Here is a 25,712-nt window from a genome sequence, read left to right on the forward strand (position 1 = left end):
TCTCAGAACTGCTCTTGCTGTGTCCCGGAGACGTTGAACTGTTATGTTTTTATTTTCATTTATCTCCAAGTATGTTTTTTTTTTTCATTAGTTAAATATATGGTTGTTTTATTTTTTTTATATATATATATGAAATTTATTGACAAATTGGTTTCCATACAACACCCAGTGCTCATCCCAAAAGGTGCCCTCCTCAATACCCATCACCCACCCTCCCCTCCCTCCCACCCCCCATCAACCCTGTTTGTTCTCAGTTTTTAACAGTCTCTTATGCTTTGGCTCTCTCCCACTCTAACCTCTTTTTTTTTTTTTCCTTCCCCTCCCCCATGGGTTCCTGTTAAGTTTCTCAGGATCCACATAAGAGTGAAACCATATGGTATCTGTCTTTCTCTGTATGGCTTATTTCACTTAGCATTACACTCTCTAGTTCCATCCACGTTGCTACAAAAGGCCATATTTCATTTTTTCTCATTGCCACATAGTATTCCATTGTGTATATATACCACAATTTCTTTATCCATTCATCAGTTGATGGACATTTAGGCTCTTTCCATAATTTGGCTATTGTTGAGAGTGCTGCTATGAACATTGGGGTACAAGTGCCCCTATGCATCAGTACTCCTGTATCCCTTGGATAAATGTTTTGATTGCTTCTTTGATTTCTTTGTTGATCTAAGTGACCATTTAGTAGCATGGTATTTAGCCTCCGTGTGTTTGGGTTTTTAATTGATTTCTAGTTTCCTAGGACTATAGTCAAAAAAGATGCATGATATGGTTTCAATCTTCTTCAATTTATTGAGACTTGTTTTATGGCCTAATATGTGAAATATCCTTGAGAATGTTCCATGTGCACTTGAAAAGAATATATATTCTGTTGTTTTTGAGTGGAATGTTCTCTATGTACCTGTTAAACCCATCTGGTTTAATGTGTCATTCAAAAATACTGTTTTCTTAAGTGTGGTCCAAGATGGGAACATAGGAAAACCCTGAATTCACCTGCTCCAGGGAACACACCAAATTACATATAACTATAGGACAATTTTTCCTAAATGAGAACAAAGGGCTGACTGAAAGGCTACTGCACAACATAATATAGAACAGTAAAAGAAAACAGCAAGAAAGATGGAGACAGTGGAGCCTAGGTGGCTCAGTCAGTTAAGCCTCTGACTTCGGCTCAGGTCATGATCTCACAGTTAGTGAGTTCGAGTCCCACGTCAGGCTCTGTGCTGACAGCAGGGAGCTGGAGCCGGGAGCCTGCTTCAGATTCTGGGTCTCCCTCCCTCTCTGCCCCTCCCCCGCTCATGCTCTGTCTCTCTCTCTCTCTCTCTCTGCCGCCTTTCTCTCTCTCAAAACTAAACATCAAAAAATAAAAATTAAAAATAAATTTAAAAAAAGAGAGATGGAGACAAAGAGAGATGGAGACAAGGTAACAAAGGCAATTCCTACTCCTGACTTTGTGAACCCCAGTGGGGAGGTATATACGTATAGAAGGACCAAAAACAGATTCTTCTGTCCTTAGACACAAGAAAACAAAACAACTGCAGCTTTAAAAAGCAACTAGCATTTGAAAGACACAACACTAGAACTCTGTCAAATGGTGGAGGGGCTGCAGGAACTTTCTCTGGGTCACAGGGTCACCCATCTGAAGAATGATGGGTTTATATTTCCCCTCCTCCTTAAAAACGCAGACTGGAGCAGGGTCCAGATGCCATAACGGGCTTGCTGACTCATGAGTTCCAGGCCCTCAAAGCCACCCCAGCCCCAGCTGTGCAAGGACACAGAAAAAAATCAAATCCTTTCTTTCTTTCTTTCTTTCTTTCTTTCTTTCTTTCTTTCTTTCCTTTTCTTTCTTTTTGTTTTCTTCTCTTTTTCTTTTTCTTTTTGTCTTTTATCTTTTCTTTAAAAAGCCATGATTTATTTTTTAATATTTATTTATTTATTTTGAGAGAGAGAGAGAGAGAGCAGGGGAGGGGCAGAGAGACGGAGAGAAAGAGATTCCCAAACAGGCTCCATGCTGTCAGCACAGAGCCCTATGTGGGGTTCAGTCTCATGAGCCATGAGATCATGACCTGAGCTGAAATCAGGAGTAGGACACAACCAACTGAGCCACCCAGGTGCCGCTAAAAAGCTGTGATTTAAAAGAGCAACTAGCACATAAAACAGCCAGCACTAAGACTCCTCCAAAAGGCTGAAGGAGCTGCTGGATTGCTTTCTGGTAGGAGAGCAGTCTTGAAAGTACCTTGAAAGCACAGACCAGTGCACAGTCCAGTGCCCTAATTGGCCTGCCATCTCAGTGAGCCCAGGCCCACAACTCACACCAACCCCAACCATCTTACCAAGGTGGCCAATATGCATCAGGACACCCCTGGTTAGTCTCACTAAAGCCCCAGACTTCATGCCAAGGTAACACAGGTGCAAATCACCAAAGAACACCCCAAGCCCGCACCACTTGGGCTTCAGACGTCTTGCTAGGACACCCCATGGTGAAGAGTGCTCTGGAACCTCTTGATTGATGTATGTTTCAAATCCCACTGCATGAGGTACCCCAGGAAACACAAGCCCATGCTTGCATCAATTTCAGCCACTCCAGCAGGGCATCCCCTATAAGGAGTGCTCTGAACACATCACCCACACCACTCTTGGCTCCAGTCACCCAGCCAGGGCAACCCTGAGCTAGCACCTTCAGAAAACCTGACTTGTATGCAATTCAGCTTCAGCTGTCCTGCCAGGGCACACTGTATGCAAAGAGCCCAGGAATCACACTGGCCCCTGCCCATTTTAATTTTAGCTGTCCTGCCAGGGTGCCCCATGCTCAGAGCATGCCAGGACCTCCCAGCCTATACCCCACCTCAGCTTCAGCCACACCTAAAGGGCATGCTCTGTGCAGACAGTACTGGAACAACCCAGTTTATATCCACTTCAGTTTCAGCTTTCCTGCCAAGGTGCCCTCTGTGCATAGAGATCTGGGTGCCCCAGTTTGCACGCACTTTAGTTTTAGCTATTCTGCCATGCAGAGAGTTAAGGGATCTCCAGATACTACCTTAGCTCCAGCTGCCCCACCAGAGTATGCCCTGCACAAAGCGCCATCAACAAATAGCTCCCCAAGACACCCTAGCCCACAATCACTTCATCTTCAGCTGTCCTGACAGGGAACCTCCTACACAGAGTGCCGTCAACATATAGAATCCTGGGATATCATGTACTGCATTCACTTCAGCTTCAGCTATCGTGACAGGGCACACACCATGTGGAAAGCCTCTGGATATCCAGCCAATGCCAGCCACAGCTCCAGCCAACCAGCAAAAGTCACCAACCACACACAGTTTGCCTAGAGGATGGCTATACATAAGACCATTCCTTCAAGTTTATAAGTAGCTGTTCTGACTAATCCATACAAATAAGCACAGTAAATCAAGCAAAATAAGAAGACAAAGGAATATGCTCCAAAAGAAAAAACAAGACATCAGGAAAAAACTAAAAGAAATGGAGATAAGCAATATGCTGAATAAAAAATTTAAAGTAATAATCATAAAGATGTTCACTGGAATGAAAAGATGAGGGTTAGAACTCAGTGAGACTTTCAATAAAGACATACAAAATATTAAAAAAGAATCAATCAGGGGTTCTTGGGCGGCTCAGTTGGTTAAGTATCCATCTTCGGCTCAGGTCATGATCTCACAGTTCATGAGCTCGAACCCCACATCAAGCTCTCTCCTGTCAGCATACAGCCCACTTCTGATCCTCTGTCTCCCTCTCTCTGCCCCTCCCCCACTCATGTGTATACACTCTCTCTCAAAAACAAACATTAAAAAATAATAGAAAAATAAAATAAAAAGACCTGAAGAATATAATAACTAAAATAAAAAACACACAAGAGAAAATCAGAAATGAGAAAAGAAGTAACAACTGATACCACAAAAGTACAAAAAATTATAAGAGAATACTGTAAAAAATTATATGCCAATGGATTCAATAACAAAGAAGAAATGGAAGCATATAGTCTTCCAAAACTGAATCCAGAAGAAATAAAAAAATCTGAACAAATTACTAGCAACAAAATTTAATCAGTATCAAAAAACTACCAAAAAATAAAAGTCCAGGACCAGATGGCTTCACAGGTGAATTCTATCAAGCATTGAAGGAAGAGTTAATACCTAATTCCAAAAAACAGAAGAAAAGCCTCCAAATATATTCTATAAAGCCAGCATTACTCTGAGACCAACACCAGACAAAGACACTACAAAAAAGAAAACTAAAGGCCAATATCTCTGATAAACATACATACAAAAATCTTCAAAAAAATTAGTATTAGCAAGCCACGTTGAACAACACATTAAAAGGACCATTTACGACAACCAAGATTTATTCCAGAGATACAAGGATGGTTCAATATTTGCAAGTCAATCTATGTGACAAAGGATAAAAATTGATCATCTCAATAAATGTAGAAGAAGCATTTGACAAAATTCAATGTCCATTCTTGATAAAAACTCTCAACAAAGTGGGTTTTGATGGAACATACCTCAATATATTAGGCCATATATGAAAATATCACAACTTACTCAATGGAAAAAAAACTGAGACCTTTTCCTCTAAAATCAGGAACAAGACAAAAAATGTCGACTCTTACCACTTTTATTCAACATAGTACTGGAAATTCTAGCCATAGAAGACAGACCCAAAATAAGAAATTAGAGGCATCAAATTGGGAAAGAACTTAAACTATTACTATAAGCAGATGGCATAATACTATACATATAAAACCCTTAAAGCTATATCAAAAAACTAAGAAAACTAATAAATGAATTCAATAAATTTGCAGCATAGAAAATTAATATACATAACTCATTAGCATTTCTGTACACTAACAATAAAGTAGGAGAAATAGAAATTAAGATAACAATCTCATTTATAACTGCATCAAAAACATTATAATACTCAGGAATAAACTTAACCAAAGAGGTAAAAGACCTGTACTGTGAAAACTATAAAACACTGTTAAGAAATTGAAGACAACACAAAGAAATAGAAAGACATTCCATGCTCATGGATTGAAAGAACAAATATTTTTTAAATGTCTATACTACCTAAAGAAATCTACACATTTAATGCAATCCCTGTCAAAATACCAACAGTATTTTTCACGGAGCTAGAACAAACAATCCTAAAATTTGTATGGAATCCTGAAAGACCCCAAATAGCCAAAACAATCTTGATAAAGAAAATCAAAACAGGAGGTATATCAATTCCAGACTTCAAGTTATATTACAAACCTGTAGTGATCAAAAGAGTATGGCACTGGCACAAAAACAGACACCTAGATCAATGAAATAGAATAGACACTTGTGTCGAGCACAGCATAATATATTAACTTGTCAAAAAACTAAGTTGTATATGTGAAACTAATATAAAATGATATGTAAACTACAAATAAAATAATTTTAAAAATACATACAAAAAAACACTGTTTCTTTATTGATTTTATTATATTACTGTCAATTTCTCTCTGTATGTTTGTTAATATTTGCTTTAACTATTTAGGTGCTTCTATGTTAGGTGCATAGATATTTACAACTGTTATGTCCTCTTAATGGATAGATATTTTTGCCATTATGTAATTTCCTTCTTTGTCTCTTATTACAGTCTTTGTTTTAAAGTCTATTTTGTCTGATATAGCTATTGCTACCCCAGATTTTATTTGTTTCCATTTGCATGTAAAAGCTCTCTCCAAACCTTCACTTTCAGTCTGTGTGCTTTTCTGTCTGAGACTGTTGTAGGCAGCATACAGATGGGTCTTAGTTTTTTATCCATTCTGCCACCCTATTCTGACATATTTTTAAACATGTCATTTCATAAAATACATAGTCTAAATATCACTCCCTTGCTAATTTTTCTTTCCAATTGAATTTGTTATGCTTGACTATTCTTAATGGTACACCTCCTTCCAACTCTCTTACACTTAAAATTTCATGTTTATATTTTATAGTACTTGGTCCATTTATGGCTAATTTGTGCTATAAGTAAACACTAAATTTTTGTACTTGAAATATTTAAAACAAAATAAACATAATCTTACTTTTAAATAAACTTACATAGCTTCTGGATTCATTATACAGATAGCTCCTGTACAATGACATTTCTTTGTGTCATCATATGATATTCCCAGACTCAGTCCGAGCATCTGTGTAACAATAATGGAAAATGCCTCCAGAGTTACTTCCTTGGGGTACTACATTAACAAAAACAAACATTCAAATGAAAGACAAGTCACTGAAAGGTGATAAAAAGTAGTAATTTTCTAATTTTGAATATACTTATTATTTTATCAAATACTTAAGAATAGAAAATACAGTTCCTTGAACAGGTGAGAAGCTTAAGTTCTTCTTATGAAATTTTACTGAGATATAAGCAAACTGAGACTATGCCAAGCTTTATCATGATTTAACAATTGAATACCTAATATAATTCTTAAGTAGCTACCATAACTATATAAAAGGGCTGTTTTTCATTATATTTTTGGCTATATGGGTCATGATCTTCAATTTAGCTAATTTCTTATGACAGCTCTTGTATTCATTCTGCTTCCCAGCTCACAAAGTGGCCATGTAACCAAATTACTCAGTTTAAGTGTGCTATCAGCTTCCTGTCAGGATTCTCCATGACTCAGTAACTCATATCAGGGGAAACCACAGAAAGACTCTCAAGATAGCATTCCTGAATTATGCTGCTCACATATTTAACAAAGCGCAGGGATAACTTCCTTGCCAAAGAGAAATGTGACACTGATAATTCATGATATGCAATAACATTATGATTTTTCCAGTTATTACCAAATATGGCATAGGATAAGGTATAGGTGAGGACAAGTTGTGAGGAAGATCAGGGCACTTCATTGCTATAATGACAAGCTCTAGTAAAAACTTTGGGTTCAACTGGATTTTTGACAGCACTAGAGGATGCACACTATGAAAAATATAAAGAGAAAGCTGTGAACGAGCAACAGAGAATGCAAATAGGCAATCAGTAAGCTCCTGTACCAGCACTGTAGTAACTCTTCATATCCTGTAGTTGTTGGATTGACATGGCTGAGTAACACCATATGTAAAGCCTAAGGATAAGGGCTGAAAGGCTGCAGAATTAATTTAATTCTCAAATCTACCAGGCTTGATGGGGAAGAAGCTAGAATCTGAAACTTGGGAAGGGAACAATTGGATGACATGGATATACTTGGATTTCACTTTCCAGCATAGGAAGCCTCCCTCTAAACAATATGAGATAGCCCCCAAATTAAAAAAAAACAAACAAACAGGGGCGCCTGGGTGGCTCAGTTGGTTAAGCGTCTGACTTCGGCTCAGGTCACGATCTCGCGGTCCGTGAGTTCGAGCCCCAGGTCAGGCTCTGTGCTGACTGCTCAGAGCCTGGAGCCTGTTTCAGATCCTGTGTTTCCCTCTCTCTCTGACCCTCCCCCATTCATGCTCTGTCTCTCTCTGTCTCAAAAATAAATAAAACGTTAAAAAAATTCTTTAAAAAAAAACAAACAAACACAGTTTTGATGATAATACCTAGGACATTTGTCTCACCAACCCTCATTGCCTTCAGGTCCATGTTAAGAATTAAATCACAACATTAGTGATGTTATCAAGATGGTGTGATAGGTCATTCTCAATTTTACTACCCCTCACAACAACAACTAACAACTATTCCTGGACAAGAATCCACCAAGAAGATCCTAGAACATGGAGGTGAGCCTGAAGCACTCCCTGAACTGCAGAAACCAAGACAGACCACATTAGAAGGGTAAGAGCAGCTACACACTGACTACCTTGCCTCTTCCCAAGGCTGGTGCAATGCCATACTAGGAGGTTTCCCCAGAGTCTACAGTACCTCAAGTGGGAAATGAAAGCCCAGGGTAGACATCTAGCCTCCCTAGCAATTTAGGTGACTTCTTGGGAGTCCCCAGTCTAGTCTTCCCTGACAAGGAGCACAAAGGATGCTATGTGACTCAATCATGGGAAATCTGTGACAGAGAAGGGTGGAGGGGCTTGCAACAACTAGCATTCAGATCTTAAGACCACATTCCTACCCACAGCACCCAAGAAGTAGCCTCAACCAGCAGTTTTGCCCATCTGTGGAGCTAAGATAGTGATGCAGTCCGACCAGGGAATGCAATGAACAGCGAGTGTTCCTTATTCAGGTCATCAAAAAGCCTTGCCACTGCTGTAGCCTGTCTACCTCACACCCCCACCCAGGCGAGGAGGCTGAGTCATAACCCTACCCAATGCCAAGTGTAGCTTCTTGCCCCACCTGACCAGAAGCCAGGTCATAACAACTGGAAGTTATATAGCCCAGCAATGTGCAAGTGGAGAGTATGGTAAGCATGGCTGATTGTCCACAGAGCAAAACCAATGGCACCTTTCAGCCAGGGAACTTGGGGCACATGTCAACTTAAATTAAGATCACAAAAAGCCTTCCTGGGCTTGGAGTCAGTTCCACCCAGACAGGGGTGGAATATTCAATGCTGAATATTGAATCTCCTTGCCCTACCTGAACAGAAAGCCTAGCTGGTACACCTGAAAGCTATGTAGCCCAGTATCACTTGAACAAAGAGAACTGCAGGCACAGGTGATTATCCACAGAGCAAAGCCAGTGATACCATTTGACCATGGAACTTGGGGTACAGGTCAGCTTGAATCAAGCCAGCTGATTGTCCCACTCCACCTTTGCAAGGAGACTAATTTTTAATCATGCCCATTGTTAAATACAGACTTCAGCCAGCCTAGACCAGGGAACCTAACCAGTGTACATGGGAAACTGTATAGCCATACAACAACCCACTTACAGTGGCACTTAAACAGAAAACACAGCCCATGGCTTTCCCCACCTTTACCACAAAACAACTGTCCCATCTGGCCAAGGAATTCAGTGTACAGTACTGCCTGTTTTGGGTTCCCAAACAATGGGTCATAGAAGCCTTGGGACACATTCTGCTACCCTGCCATGGCAGGGAATCTAAATCATAGCCCACTTCCTGTTGAGTAAAATACCTGTCCCAACCATCTAGGAAGCCCAATGAGTGAAGCCAGGCAACTGCAAAGCATATCCCACACCCTCACTTGGGCAGGGAACCAAGCCAGCACTCCCGTCCAATTATTAACAGCTAGCAGCAATTCCATCCCCAACCTCAGAGCTCACACAGTGGCCTCACTCAAAAATGGACCCTGAGAGCAAGCTTGACCTGCCCAAGGACACTACCAATGGACATGTCTAGAAACCCAAACTAAACTGGTAATGAACTGTCTCTGCCAAAGTAAATCTGTAAAACCTGGAAGAGGAGACCGCCTACTCAAATGCACATATACCAAGGGAGACTCCCAGATAGCAACCTAGGAAGACCCTGAACTCATCTCCTCCACAGACACACCCAATCTATGTCTACCTATACAGCAACTCCTCCTGAAAAAGAACTAAGGGCTGACTGAACAGCTTCTGAACAACTTAGGATAGAGGAACTACATAAAGAATGGCAGGAGACATGGAGACACAAAAATAACAGGAACACCATGTCAGATGCTGTGAGCTGCAGTATGGGGGGATAGTACAAAGGAACTGAGAGCAGATTCATCTGTCCTTGGGCTCATTTTAAAAAGCCAGAGTTTAAAAGACAAGCTAGAATATAAAGGAATTAACCCTCCACCAAGTGGTAGAGAATCAGAGGGGCTGGCACCATTGTTTACATTATCCTGTTACCTTGATAGCACAGATGGCAGCCGAATTCAGGCACCCTAGCCAGCCCACCACCTTAGCCAATACTAAGGAGACTGGTGGGCCCTAGCCAACACCAGCCCTGGATACTATGGAACAGAGAAAAAAAAGCCATAGTTTAAAGAGCTACTAGAATAAAAGGAACTAGCCCTAGAATTCTATCAAATGGCAGGAGAGTTGTGAAACTGTCCCTAGAGCCAAAGGAGCAGGAGAGTACCATTGTTTATGTTCCTTCTCCACCTTGATAGCACAGACAAAAGAAGGGTCAGGGTTGGGGCGCCTGGGTGGCGCAGTCGGTTGAGCGTCCGACTTCAGCCAGGTCACGATCTCGCGGTCCGGGAGTTCGAGCCCCGCGTCGCGCTCTGGGCTGATGGCTCAGAGCCTGGAGCCTGTTTCCGATTCTGTGTCTCCCTCTCTCTCTGCCCCTCCCCCCGTTCATGCTCTGTCTCTCTCTGTCTCAAAAATAAATAAACGCTGAAAAAAAAAATTTAAAAAAAAAAAAAAAAAAGAAGGGTCAGGGCACCTTAGCCAGCCCAATGCCTCAGTGAGTCCTGGGATCCTGACCTACACCAGACCCTGCCATCCCCCACCCCCCGCCCAAGAAAAGTCCCACAAAGTGGCCCCATGTAGCACACACAGGGACATCCTTGGACAATACCCACTATAGCTCCAGCCATTTCACCAATGTAACACATGTACAAAGCATCCTGAAGCACTCCAGGCCAACAGCCACTACACAAAGAACCCCAGAATCCCCTGGCCAGTGCCCACTGAAGCTCCATCCATTCCACCACGGCAGCCCCAGTGTGGAATGCCCTACTTGCAGCCCACACTCATTACAGATCCAGCAAGCCAACCAAAGCCACCAGGCACATGCAGTCCACATAAGCGATGTTCCTACAAAAGGCCATTTCTTCAAGTCTAAGAGAAGTAGCTGTTCTACCTAAATCATAGAAACAAACACAGAAAGACAAAGAAAATGAGGCAACAGAGGAATACACTCAAACTGAAGAATAAGACAAAACCTCAGAAAAAGCTAAACAAATCAGAGCTAAACAAATCAGAGATAAGCAACCAATCTGATAAAGAGTTCAAAGTAATGGTCAAAAACAGACTTACTAGACTAGAAAGAAGAGACGATGAACTCAGTGAGAACTTCAACAAAGAGATAGAAAATAATTTTTAAAAAACAATCAGACTTGAAGAATAGAATAACTGAAATGAAAAATACATCAGAGAGAATGAACAGCAGATCAGAAAATGCAGAAGATGAATTAATGACTGGGAAGACAGGGTAATGGAAAATACCCAAGCTGAACAGCAAAAAAGTAAAAAAAATAAAAAACAATGAAGATATGTTAAGAGATCTCTGGTACAACATCAAGCATACTAATACTCTCATTGCAGGGATCCCAAAAGGAAAAAAGAGAGAGAAAAGACCAGAAAATTATTTGAAGAAATAATACCTGCAAACTTCACTAACCTTGGGAAAGAGACAGCTATATCCAGAAAGCATAGACAGCCACAAATAAAATAAACCATAGGAAGTACACACCACAACACATAGTAATTAAATAATTAAAATGACAAAGATAGAGACAGAATCTTGAAAGTACCAAGAGGAAAACAACTATTTACATACAACAAAAACTCCATAATGCTATCAGCTGATTTTTCAGCAGAAACTTCAGAGGCCAAAAGGGAGTTGCATGATATATTCAAAGTGCTAAAAGGAGAAAACTACAAACAATAATACTCTCCCTGACAAGGTTATCATTCAGAATTCAAAGAGGGAGAGTTTCTCAGACAAACAAAAGTTAAAGGAATTCATCACCACTAAACTGACCTCCCAAGATATGTTAAAGGGATTTAAGTAAAAAAGAAAAGATAATAATTAGAAGAAAATTACAAAAGGAAAAAAATTCACAAGTAAAAGAAACAAAAGAGCATAGGGGAATGAATGAGAGAGAGAGAGAGAGAGAGAGAGAGAGAGGGAGAGGCAAACCAAGAAACAGACTCTTAAATATAGAGAACAAACTGACGGTTATCAGAGGGGAGGTGGGTAGCAGATGAGTTAAATAAGGGGATTAAGGAGTGTACTTATGATGAACACCACATGTTGTATGAAAATATTGAATCATTAAATTGTACGCCCAAAGCTAATACTATACTGTATTGTTAACTAACTGGAATTTAAAAACTTTTTAAAAAGAATGAAATCATACTATTTGGAACAACATGGATGGATCTAGAGAGTATAATGCTAAGTAAAATAAATTAGAGAAAGACAAATACTATGTGATTTCACTCATGTGGGGAATTTAAGAAACAAAGCAAATAAGAGAGGAAAAGAAGGAAACCTAAAACCAAACTTTTAACTATAAAGAACAAACTGATGGTTACCAGAGGGGAAGTAGGTGGGGGAATGGATGAAACAAGTGAAGGTGATTAACAGTACACTTATCTTGATGAGCACTGAGTAACAGTATACCTGAAATGAATATAACACTGTATGTTAACTACATAGAAATAAAAATTTTTTAAAAGACCTACATGAAAAGATAAAAATATTTTAGATTCTTATATTCTCATCCTGCGTCTTTACATTAAATATAAAGGAGTTCTAAAATATTCCTCCTAGCTTTCCAAAAAAATAAAGATAAATCTAGACCAGATAGACCACACTTATGTCATGTCTCCACTGCCCCAAAAGCAAACAGAAAAGCTACAGGTGAGAGATGGGCAGTCATAGCTGAGAGTTCCCTATGGGTGGGAGCAAGCAATCAGTTTCTAGGAGGAGGTCCTCCTGCCTAAAAAGTACTGAACCCAGAACACTGGGCAAAGGATCTAGTCAAAAACAAAAGAAAATGATTGCTTATAATTAAAGGAATGCAAAGAATAATTTTTTAAATAATTTAACCCCTAATACACTTAGCATATAGGCCCTACGCAGCCAGAGAAAGGAAGTGACCTTGAAGCAAAAATCAGATCTACAAATGAATTCTGAACTAGCCCATACTCAGTCATCTGAAGACATAAACTTTCCTTTATCTTGAACTCAATGTATCATACCCAATTCAAATAAAAAATAACAATACATTAAAAAATAAAATAAACTGGAAACTAAAAGCAGGCAAACAAACAAAAACTCAGCAGTTATTAGAAAAAAATAGGAAAGGATTCTAGGAAAAGGAAGATGAGATTCAATTTTCTATGGCAGTTGGTTTCACCCATAGAAGGTAAAGAAGTGAGGAAAAAAATTAAGCATCTCCATTAGACCCTAATGCCTAAACGGTTCTCTTAAAGCTTTACTAGCATAACAATATATTTATTTATTTATCCAAGAGTTAATAATTTACATTTTCACAATATTATACTATTTATTAATTTAATCTTTAAATTAACCTGTATACAAAGTATAAAAGTTTTATAGAATAAATTATAAATTTTATAAATCTTGACAATGGACATAAGTAGTGTTGAACTATTTTAATCTCTTATTTTTCATAGCAAGTAATCAATGGACATTGTCTAAGGTAAGTCAATATAATATAAATAATAAGATATGAATAATAGAAACACATATGACTAAAATGTCATGTAATAATATGTATTATGTATATATTACATATGTATAACTATAAAGCATATATATGCATATAATGTGTAATGATGTATAATTATTAAAATATTTTTATATATTTTTATAATATATGGTATATTACATAGTAACATACATTAATAATATATCTTATCTTATATAACAAATTATATACTATATATAAATGTATGATAAATATAGGCATACTATATACAAGTATGTTCTGTATTTTATATGCTATATATAAATATATACCATATATACTATATATAATATATAAATATATTTATAAATATATATACACTATATATTACAAATATCCAAACATATATTATACATAAATATATATGTGCTATATATAAATATATTTACAAATATATATACTATATATGTATAAATATAGCATGTAGTAATACATTTTAATAAATATATACTGTTAAAATAATGAATATATAAGAATATATACATGACAAAGAGAGTGGACTAAATATATCAAAGATAATATTACCAACATTGCCTTAAGTTTATAAATCAAAATAAAGGTAAGAGCATATTTACTTTAAATAATAAATTTAGGGGCACCTGGGTGACTCAGTCAGTTAACTGTCTGACTTCAGCTCAAGTCATGATCTCACGGTTCATGGGTTCAAGCCCTGCGTTGGGCTCTGTGCTGACAGTGCAGAGCCTGGAGCTTTGTGTGTATATCTGTCTCTGTCTCTGCTTCTCCCCACTTCTTATGCTCTCTCTCAAAATAAATAAACTTAAAAAAATTTTTAGTACTTAAATTTGATTTTTAAAAAAATGAATAGGATGGGAAAATTGCTCAACAAATTACTTCACCTTTCAACAATGCATCTAATTGTATCAATAATTTATTTTTCTATATATAAAATATTTACAAAAACTATAAGCATTTAAAATAGACATAAAAATTTCTTTTATACACTTTTGGAGGTTTGAAACATTTTAAAGAATTTTTATCATACTTTTTGTTTAATCATTTGTTTTCATTTTTTTAAGACAAGGTAGATTCTTTTTTTTTTCAAGTTTATTCATTTTGAAAGACATGAAGAGCGAGAGTGGGGAGGAGCAGAGAGAGAGGGAGAGAGAGAATCCCAAACAGGCTCCATCCACACTGTCAGCACCAAGCCTGACACGGGGCTCACTCATGAACCATGAGATCATGACCTGAGCCTAAATCAAGAGGTGGACACTTAATTAACCAACTGAGCCACTCAGGTACCCCTCATTTGCTTTTGTTTTGAAGCTATTTTATTAGGAAGACTATTTGTCTAATTTTCTGTCTATAAGCAAAAATCTATTTGGGTTATAAAAGTTTTTTAAAGGTAATTTCTCATGAGGCACTATTCTATATAATAAGGAATGCACGTGTATTGATGACATTTCTATTCTACTTCAACTTCCAAAATAATTGCAACAAGATGTTATTCTACAAAATACTCTTTCATCTACACACTTCAAACTTTTAACAGTAATAGAAAGTAAGTGTAATCTCTAAATGCAAATATAAAACTAAACTGTATAAAATCTTTGCTATAATGTTGAATGCTATTTTTAATGTCTATTTTGAGAGAGAGTTAGAGTGCATGTGGGGGAGAGGCAAAGAGAAAGAGGGAGACACAGAGTCTGAAGTAGGCTCTAGACTCTGAGCTATCAGCACAGAGCTGGATACAGGGTTCAAACTCACAAACAATGAGACCATGATCTGAACTGAAGTCAAATGCTCAACCAACTGAGCCACCCAGGCACCCTGAATGATTTTTAAATATATAAATATTTTTTAAATAGTAAGATAAAATAATTACATACCATAGCAATTCCAGCCGAAAAATGGGTAACACACATCTTTCCAGGAACTGCTGCCCCCACATAATCTGGATAATTTCTATAGCTAAATAAATAAGTGTACATTTATAATTAATTTTGACAAATAATTCAGAGGTGAGATTTCCTGCTAATAATTTGTCTGTAGTCCATAAAATCCTAGTCTGAAGCAAACTGAGGTACAATCTCTCCATACATCCTTATTGTTTCAAATTTGGAAGACATTCTTATGACATTAAGCATGTTATATTTCTAAAATATGTTCAGTGGATCCAAGTTTTTAATGCCTTTACTGTTCTCATCACATTTGGTTAGGATTGCTTTTGATAAAACAATTTTGATCAAAAGCATTTTGCTGAGTGACAATGAAAAAGTTTTAATAGTTGAACACTAATATGTATTAAACATTTTCATTCTCATATAGAAAAGCTTACCAGTTTCTCATTGGAATGACTTTATTGTTCTAGAACTTAACATTATTATTTCTGCTTTGAGTGAAGGCCCATATAAACTGTCCTATAATAGCAATATTCCCAGAGGTTTTTCATAAATTATTCCATTTAATTCTCAAGTCAAGCCAGTGAAATAAATATTATTTTCACCTCTATTGAACAAATCAAACATCAGATGAGAAGTATAAATAACTTTCTCAAGGTAGCACCATTAATAAGTGCTACTAAAGGATATGAATTTAGGTGATCTGAATCTACAACCATACTCTCAACCACTTAAGGTATAGATGCTTCAAATATATTCTGTCTTTATAGCCCCCACCAGGAAAAAAACATTCCAAGATGTATATAAAGAAACTTGTTTCAGTCATCAGTTTCAAACTTCCCTCAGTTTCAACTGCTTTTCCTTCACTTCACATTGCACTTTCTCCCTACTGCTGCCTCTGTTCTGTTATCTCTGATATTTTCATACCTAACCATTCCAGCACTTGTGTACAAGTATTTACACTTAACATGCAACTTTGGCTTATTTTCCCCAATGTCTTAAGTATTGTTTATACTCTTTCTTAATCCAAGATAGTGCTACCAATAGATTATGAAAAGGCAAGGAGGTTTGCTCTCACCACCAGTATTCAGCATCATACTAGAAGTCCTAGCCTGTTCAATAAGGCAAGAAAATAAAATAAAAAGTATATGGATTGGAAAAGAAGAAATACAGTTTTCTCTGTTTATAGATGATATGACTGTCTACCTAGGAAATCCCACAGTATACAAAAAAGCTACTAGAAATAAGTGTATTCAATAAGTTTTCATGTTTCAAAGTCAATGTATAAAAGTCAAACTCATTTTTATAACCTAGCAATAAAATATTTGAAACTAAAGTAAAGTGAAACATTTACAGTAGTGCTAATGTTATTTAAGGGTACAAACATGCAATGAGTCATCAATAATACCTAGAGATCAAATACACAGTATAGTAGATATAAATAACAATGTTGTATAATAATCTTTAAATTTGCTAAGAGCCTAGAACGTCATTATTTCAACCACTAAAAAGAAATGATCATTACACAATATGATAGATGTGCTTATTACCACTAGTGGCAATCAGGGCTGTGCAGCGTTGGTGGTATAGTGGTGAGCATAGCTGCCTTCCACTAGTGGCAATCATATTATAATATATAAACGCATTTATTAACATGTTGTATACCTTATATTTACAATGTTACATAACATTCAAATATATTTGAATAAAAAATTTTAAACAGGTAAATTAAATTTTTTCAATCTGTGTTCAAAAAAGAATAAAAAATAGCACTAAGGACATGAAATACTATGATATAACGCTAACACAATGTGAGAAATGTCTGTATACCCTTAGAATACTGATAGATCTGTATACTGATAGAACTGTACAGAACACTGATGAAAGAAATTAAAGACCTAAGTAAATGGGAGGATATACCCAGTTCATTGATTGGAAGACTTAGTATTATTAAGCTGTCAGTTCTCCCTAAACTACCTGATACATTCTATACAGTTCCAATCAACATTCCAGCAAAATATTTCATAGCAACTGAGAAGCTGAATCTAATACTTATGAAGAAAGACAAAAACTAGAATAACCAAAACAATTTTTAAAAAGAACAACACTTTTGGAGAACTTATATTACTTGATTTAAATGGTTTTTATAAAGCTATAGTAATCAAGGCAGTGTGTTACTCACAAAAGGATAGAACGAAAATAGACTCATACATGTAAGGTCAAATAATTTTTGACAAAAGTGTGAAAGCAATTAAATGGAGAAACTATACTATCTTTTTGAGGATTGGTGCTGAATAATTAATTATTCATATGCAAAAAAATGGCCTCTTCCATACCTCATAATATATACAGTAATTAACTCAAAATGAGTAATGAATCTAAATAAGAAAAACTTAAAACTATAAGGCTTCTAGAAAAAGACATAGTAGAGATATCTATAACCGTGGGTGAGGCAAATATATTTTTTGGTACATCAAAAGCACAATTCATACAATTAAAAATTGGTAAGTTAATTATGAATTCATCAAAATCTGCTTTTTAAAATATATTGTTAAGAAACTTAAAAAACAACCCACAGCCAGAAAATATTTTTAAATCATATATTATTATAAAAGATATGTACAAGAATGCTTAAAGAACACTTAAAACTCAATAGGAAGAGCTGGTCCAAGAGAGCGACACAGGAAGATCCTGATTTTACCTCCACCATGGACACACCAAATCTACACCTATTTATATAGCAATTCCTCCTGAAAAAGAACTGAGGGCTAACTGAGCAGCTTCTGTACAACAAAAGATAGAAAGACAAGAAAGAATGGCAAGACAGAAGAGAACCCCCACCTCCAACACTGTGAATGGCAATGAGGAGGTACAGTACTGAGAGACCAGGAGCAGATTCATCTGCCCTAGGCTCAGACAAAAAAGCTGTGGTTAAAAGAGCAACTCGTACATAAAAGAGCCAGCCCTAGAAATCCACCAAATGGCAGGGGAGTTGCTGGAACTCTCTGCAGGTTGGAGGGACAAGTGCAATGGTTTATATTCTGCCTGCACCTTAATAATGCAGATAAAAGCAGGGTCTGGGAGCCATAGCCAACCAGGCCTCCAGGCCACTCCCGGATGCCCTGAGGCACAGAAAAGAAGCCAGCATTTAAAAGACCATCTAGTATATAAAAGATCCAGCCCAGAGAACTCCACCAAACCGGGATTGGGGGTGGGGTTGGAGGGCAGCTGCTAGAACTCTCTCCAGGCCAACAGAGGTAGTAAATGCAACAGTTTGCCTTCCCTAAGTTCCCCTTCCATCTTGATAATGTGAATGGGAGCAAAGTACAGGTGCCCTGGCCAGTTTATTACCTCAGTGAGCCCTGCCAACCCCAGCTGTTCCTCTAGGATGCCCCTGGTCATTGCTCACTGCAGCCCCAGCCATCAGAACAATCCAGGCCCACACCACTGTAGCTTCAGTCACCTTGCAAGGGCACCCCCAGCACAGAATACTCCAGGACCTCCAACTGACACCTCTTTCAGCTCCGACTGAAGAAAGAAAATATTAACCAATATAAAGGGAGAAATTGACAGTAATGCAATAATAGTAGGGGACTTAAATACCCCACTTACATCAATTGATAGATCATCCACATCTAAAACCAATAAGGAAAACAGTATCTTTGAATAAACACATTAGACCTGATGGACATAACAGATATATACAGAATATTCCATATAAAAAAACAGCAGAATACATAGTCTTTTCAAGTGTATATGGAACATGTTCTAGCATAGATCATGGTAGGACACAAAATAAGGTCTCAATAAATTTGAAAACACTGAAACTATATCATGCATCTTTTCTGACCATAACAATATGAAACCAGAAATCAATTACAAGGGGGAAAAAAACTAGAAAAACCAAACACATTGAGGCTAAACAACATGCTAATAAACAACCAATAGGTCAACAAAGAAATAAAAAAAAAAATACGTGCAGACAGATGAAAATGAAAAACACAATGTTCCAGGGGCACCTGGGTGGCTCAGTCAATTGAGCATGGGACTCAGTTTCAGCTCGGGTCATGATCTCAGTTTTGTGAGTTCAGTGTGGAGCCTGTTTGGGATTCTCTGTCTCCCTCTCTCTCTGCCCCTCCCCCACTTGTGCTGTCTCTGTCTCTCAAAATAAATAAACTTACACACACACACACACACACACACACACACACACACACACTGGCCCAAAATCCATGGCACTCAGAGAAAGCAGTACTAAGAGGAAAACTGATGGTGACACAGGCACACCTCAAAACAACAAGAAAAATCTCAGTCTAACCTTACATCTAAAGGAACTAGAAAAAGAACAAGCCCAAAATTAGCAAAAGGAAGGAAACAATAAATATCAGAATAGAAATAAATGAAATAGAGGCTAAAACAAATCAATAGAAAAGATCAATGAAACAAAGAGCTGGTTCTTTGAAGATAAAATGGATAAACTATTAGTCTGTCTCAAGGTACTTTTTGCTTTCTCTCTTGATTTTTTTGACCCATTACTTTTTTCAGTAGCATTTGTTTAAGCTCCATACATTTGTGAATTTTCCAGTTTTCTTCTTGTATTCATTTCCAGTTTCATACAATTGTGATCAGAAAAAATACCAGATATGCTTTAAGTCTTCTTAAATTTATTAAGACTTGTTTTGTGGCCTACCACATGATCTATCCTGGATAATGTCCTACATGTGCTTGAGAATACAGTGCATTGTGTTGGTTTTAAAAGTAATATTCTGTATATATCAAGTCCATATGATCTAATATGTTATTTAAGGCCATTGTTTCTTTTTTGATTTTGTCTGGCTCCATTCCTTCACTTTCAGTGTGTGTATGCCTCCTTACATATGAAGTGAGAACACTGTAGGCACCACAGAAATGTGTCTTGTTTTTTATCCATTTAGCCACTCTGTCTTTTGATTGAAGAAGTTAGTTTATTTACATTTAAACAATCATAGATAGTCCCCAACAACAGGTATATTCTTATTGCCATTTTATTGTTTTATGGCTGCTTTGTAACTGCCCTGTTCATTTCTCTTTCTCTTGCTCTCTTCCTTTTTAATTTGATGATTTTCTGTAATGGTATGTTTACATTCATTTCATGTTACCTTTTGTGTGTATACTACAAAGGTTTGTAGGTTTTACATTTGTGGTTATCATGAGACTTACGCAAAACAAATTATATTTGTACCAGTCTACTTTAAGGTGATAAAAATTTAACTTTAGGGGGCGCCTGGGTGGCTCAGTAGGTTGGGTATCCGACTTCAACTCAGGTCACAATCTCACAGTTGGTGGGTTCAAGCCCTGCATCAGGCTCTATGCTGACAGCTTGGAGCCTGAAGCCTGCTTTGGATTCCGTGTCTCCCTTTCTCTCTGCCACTCCCCATTCATGTTCTGTCTCTGTTTCTCAAAAATAAATAAAAGTTAAAAAAAATTTTAAAAAACTTAACTTTGAACACATTCTAACTCTACATTCTTACTGCCTTTACCCCCATGTTTTGTTATGATGTCACAATTTATATCTTTCGACCTTGTGTATTCTTTAAAAAATTATTGTAGTTACAGCTGTGTTTTACTACTTTGTTCTTAAACTTTCTTGCTATCTTTATAAGTGATGAACCCATCCCATTTACAACATTAGATTTATCTGGATTTTACTTTTGTTTTTTTAATTTTTTAACTTTTATTTATTATTGAGAGACACAAAGAGACAGAGCATGAGCATTGGAGGGGCAGACAGAGGGGAGACACAGAATCTGAAGCAGGTTCCAGGCTCTGAGCTGTCAGCACAGAGTCCGACGCGGGGCTCAAACTCACCAACCGTGAGATCATGACCTCAGCCAAAGTTGGATGCTTAACCAACTGAGCCACCCAGGTGCCCCTGGATTTTACTATTACTTTACCTTTACTAGTGAGATTTATATTTTCATGTGTTTTCTTGTTACTAATTAGTGCCCATCTCATTTTAGCTTAAACATATCCCTTTAGCATTTCTTGTAAGACTGGTCTAGTGGTTACAATATCCTTTAGGTTTTGCTTGTTGGAAAACTCTTTATGTCTCCCTCAATTTTTCTAGGTACAGTATTCCTAATAAACATTCTTTTTCTTTCAGTACTTCAAATGTATCATGCAACTCCCTCCTGGCCTGGACAGTTTCTGCTGAAAAATCTGCTAATAGTGTTATGGGGTTTCCTTGTATGTCACAATTTGGGATTTTTTTTTTTTCTTGCTGCATTTAAGATTCCCTCTTCTTTAACTTTTGACAATTTGATTTTAATGTATCTTGGTGTGAGTCTCTTTGGCTTTGGCTTTTTTGGTTCTCTCTGGAATTACCATATCTGAATGCCTATTCCCTTCCCGAGGTTAGGGAAGTTTTCAGGCATTATTTCTTCACCAAAGTTTTCTACTCTTTTCTCCTTCTGATATGCCTGTAATGTGAATATTGATCTGCTTGGCATTCTCCCATAAGTCCTTTAAGAAGCTACTTTTATTCTTCTTTCTTTTTTTCTATTTGCTGCTTTGACTGGGTGAGCTCCACTGACCTTTGAATTCACTGATGCTTTCTTCCATTTCATCTAATGTGCTGCTGAACGCTTCTAATGTCTCTTTCCATTCAGTTATATCTTTAGCGGTATGATTTCTATTTTGTACTTCCTTACATTTTGTCTCTTTATTGAAATTCTCACCTTGTCCATACATTCCTGAGCTCAAACAGCATCTTTAAGACCATTATTTTGAGGTCTTTATCAGGTAAATCACTTATAACCATTTCATTAAGATCTTTTTCTGAAATTTAATCTTGGTCTTTCATTTGCAACATAGTCCTGTTTTGCATTTGCTTGACTTTGTATTAGTTTCTATGCATTAAATATATCAGTTACCTTTCTCAGTCTTAAAGGAGTGACCTTGTTTAGGATATAAACATTATCATTCAATCTTGTCCTACCTCTGGTAGTCTCTCAAGCCTTTGTGATTCTCCAAGCAACATCTATTTTTAAAATATTTTCAAATGGTTCCAGGGCACCTGGGTGGCTCAGTCAGTTAAGCATCCTACTTCGGCTCAGGTCATGATCTTGCGATTCACAAGTTTGAACCCCAGGTCGGGCTCTGTGCTAATACCTCAGGGTCTGGAGACTGCTTCAGATTCTGTGTCTCCCTCTCTCTCTCTGTGCCCTTTCCCCACTCACACTCTCTCTCTCTTTCAAAAATAAATGAACATCAAAAAAATTTAAAAGGTCCCAGTACTTGGTATGCCAAGATCTGTCACTGTCCCAAATAGGAGGATCTCAGTCAGCATCTAGATTCAGGCTGACTAGAAGCCAGACACTAAGACAGAAGTCTTTAATGTATGCAAATGTACCTCTTTCATGAGAAGACTGGGAGACTGGCATTTTGGTCTACTCCTGTGCTGAACCCTGGGGTAATAGCCAATCAAGAACCATTTCTTTATTTGTAACCACCCCTTCACCCTGTGAACACAAGCTCCACTGGCCACCAAATCTGGGCTAACAAGGGGTGTATCCTCTGGGCTTAAGGCATCAGACATGTGCACAAGCTCCTCTCTTTGGAGACAACAAAGACCTGGGCAGGACAGAGGAAGGATATGAAGATGGCGCCTGCTAGCCTCCCCAGTCTCTGAAGAGGATTACAGTCAGTCTCCAGATGTGTGTTTAATTCAATGTGTACATAGCTATGTGGCCCTTAGGCCAGAGCTAAGAAGATAACTAATAAGCCTCTTTCACAGAAAGACTGGACGTGCATTTCAGTTTCTTGTCTCTGTACTGTGCCTGGTGGGGTATAGCCAGTCAACAACTATTTCTCCATTAGCTACAGTCCTATAGGATCCATGAAAGTAAACCCAATGACCACCAGAGCCAGGTGATCAACAGGTATCCCGTGGGTAGCAACCATAAAAACTGGCACCAAATGAGACACAAGCTCTTTCTGAGAGATTCCAGCAACCCAGAGTAATGAAGAAGGAAAGCACAAAATGGCACCTATGGCCTCTGTCTTTGAAAACTAATTCCTTAGGCCCTTAGATGTGTGTTAAATTCCCTCTTTCACAGGAATACTGGGCATTTCTGTCCTCTGTTCTAGGCCTTGTGAGTAGCCACAGAGTCTGATGAGTCCTTAAGAACTGTTTCCCGGAGAGAGGCCAAGATGGCGGAACAGCATGGAAGTTTTTTGTGTGTCTCGCATCCATGAAATACAGCCAGACCAACACTAAACCATCCTGCACACCTAGAAAAGTGGTCTGAGGATTAACACAACAATCTGCACAACCTGAACCACAGAGTTCAGTAGGTATGCAGTGCGGAGAGGTGAACTGGGGGAGACAGAAGCTGCGGAGGGTAGGGAGCCACTTTTCTATGTGGAGAGAGGATGGAGACGGGGCAGGGGGAGAATACAGGAAAAGCCCCCCCCCCCCGCCCTGCGCCAAAGCAGATAGACAGAAAATGGAGAAGTGGAAACAGTCACAGGGACTGAACTAGAAAGGGAGAAAGGAGAAAGGAGAGGGTTTAAATTCCATTAAGACAATAGGGGCGCCTGGGTGGCTCAGTGGGTTGAGCGTCCGACTTTGGCTCAGGTCATGATCTCACAGTCTGTGAGTTTAAGCCCCGCATCGGGCTCTGTGCTGACAGCTCAGAGCCCAGAGCCTGCTTCAGATTCTGTGTCTCCCTCTCTCTCTGACCCTCCCCTGTTCATGCTCTGTCCCTCTCTGTTTCAAAAATAAATAAACATTAAAAAAAAATTTTTAAATAAAATAAATGCCATTAAGACTATAAAAAAGGGAGAGCACAGAGTCTGAAACTCTGCAGCTCAATGCCTGGCGGTGCTCTGGTGGGAAGGCCGAATCCCCAGGAGCAGAGTGGGGTCCAGGAGGTTCTCAGGCCACACGGGGAGAAGCAGTTCCACTGCTGAGAGGACACCTGGTAGAGGCTGTGTGGGTCCCCCAAAGGCAATGCCCCAGTGGACCCGGGAGAACAACCACATTCGCTGGTGCTGGAACAACGTCATTAAGGGTGAATCCTGGTGCCAAATGTGTGTTGTGATTTTTCATAATCCCTGAAACACTGCTGTTACACTATCTTGCAAACTTTTTCTGGGGTGGGCTGACACCCAGCCGCAGTCTCTGGGGATTGGCAGCACGGTCCCGCAAACATTCCTGGATGTGGCCAACACCCAGCCATTACTCAGTGAGACCCTCCCGCAGAGGGGCAGAATGGGTCAAAGCTACAGTCCCTCAGAAGTAAGGGGTTGAGAAACACAGCCACATCTGAGACAAAACTCAGGAGGGAGGTGCTGCCTGGGACTTCATCAGAGACTATGTAAAAGCGGGGAGTGGACAGAGGCCAAAGGCAAAGGACAGGTGCATAATTGCTGATCAGGGAGAACAGAGTTCCAATACTAGAGACTGGGTAGCTGGGTGCCGCCATTGTCACTGTTCCCATGCATGTGCATACGCACCTATAAGCACCACAATAATCCACCTCAAGAGGCTCCCAGCACCATCTAGTGAAGAATGGAGCCGTTACCCTAAGCCCCGCCCAACTGGGCAACCTTGCTCTTCAGGAACACCAGTCTCATCGCCTGCTTAGTGTATGGACTATAAAGTGCTTCACAGTTTGACTTCTAGAGGAAAACAAAGTAATTTCAGTCGTATTTCAGTCTGTTCGCCAATCCATCTATTCAACTTTCTCTCTTTATTCTTTTTTGTTTCTTTTCTTTTTCTTGAGTACAAAAAGAGAAAAAAATCATTTTTATTAAAGTTATTTTTCTTTAATTTTTTCTATTATATTTTTAACTTTTGTGTAAATTTTTTCAAATTCTATTTTACTTCCATCATTTCATTTTAGTCTACTTCAGTGTATTTAATTTTCAAATTTTAAAAGATTTCCTTTTTTTTTTCTTTCCCATTTTTTCTCTAATGCATCAAGCCCCTTTCCAAAACCACCCAGACCAAAACACACCTAGGATCTAGCATCATTTATTCAATTTTGTGTGTGCATTTGTTTCTAATTTTTTAATTTTAATATTTGTTAATTTCAGTTTTTTACCTCATTAATTCTTTTTCTCTCTTCAAAATGACGAAACGAAGACATTCACCCCAAAAGAAGAGCAGAAAGAAACGACAGCCAGGGACTAACCAACACAGATACAAGCAAGATGTCTGAACCAGAATTTAGAATCACAATAATAAGAATACTAGCTGGAATCAAAAATAGATTAGAATCCCTTTCTGTGGAGATGAAAGAAGTAAAAGCTAGTCAGGATGAAATAGAAAATGTTATAACTGAGGTTCAATCTTGAATGGATGCCATGGCACCAAGGATGGATGAGGCAGAACAGAGAATCAGCGATATAGAGGACAAATTTATGGAGAATAATGAAGCAGAAAAAAAGAGTGAGATTAATGCAAAAGAGCACAATTTAAGAATTAGAGAAATCAGTGACTCATTAAAAAGGAATAACATCA

At 38.2% G+C, this 25,712-nt stretch overlaps 1 protein-coding gene across 1 annotated transcript in view; it reads right to left on the minus strand.

The window, feature by feature from the left end:
• ADAM32 (ADAM metallopeptidase domain 32) overlaps positions 1–25,712 on the minus strand; it is a 168,089-nt gene that overhangs the window by 98,751 nt on the left and 43,626 nt on the right. Inside the window, exons 10-11 of the mRNA XM_030314465.1 lie at positions 15,194–15,275; positions 6,093–6,229 (exon numbers count right to left, since the gene is read on the minus strand). Coding sequence (XP_030170325.1) covers positions 6,093–6,229; positions 15,194–15,275 — 219 coding nt within the window. The remainder of the gene's footprint in view (positions 1–6,092; positions 6,230–15,193; positions 15,276–25,712) is intronic.

Source organism: Lynx canadensis, chromosome B1 (assembly GCF_007474595.2).
Source record: "Lynx canadensis isolate LIC74 chromosome B1, mLynCan4.pri.v2, whole genome shotgun sequence".
Classification (NCBI taxonomy): domain Eukaryota; kingdom Metazoa; phylum Chordata; class Mammalia; order Carnivora; family Felidae; genus Lynx; species Lynx canadensis.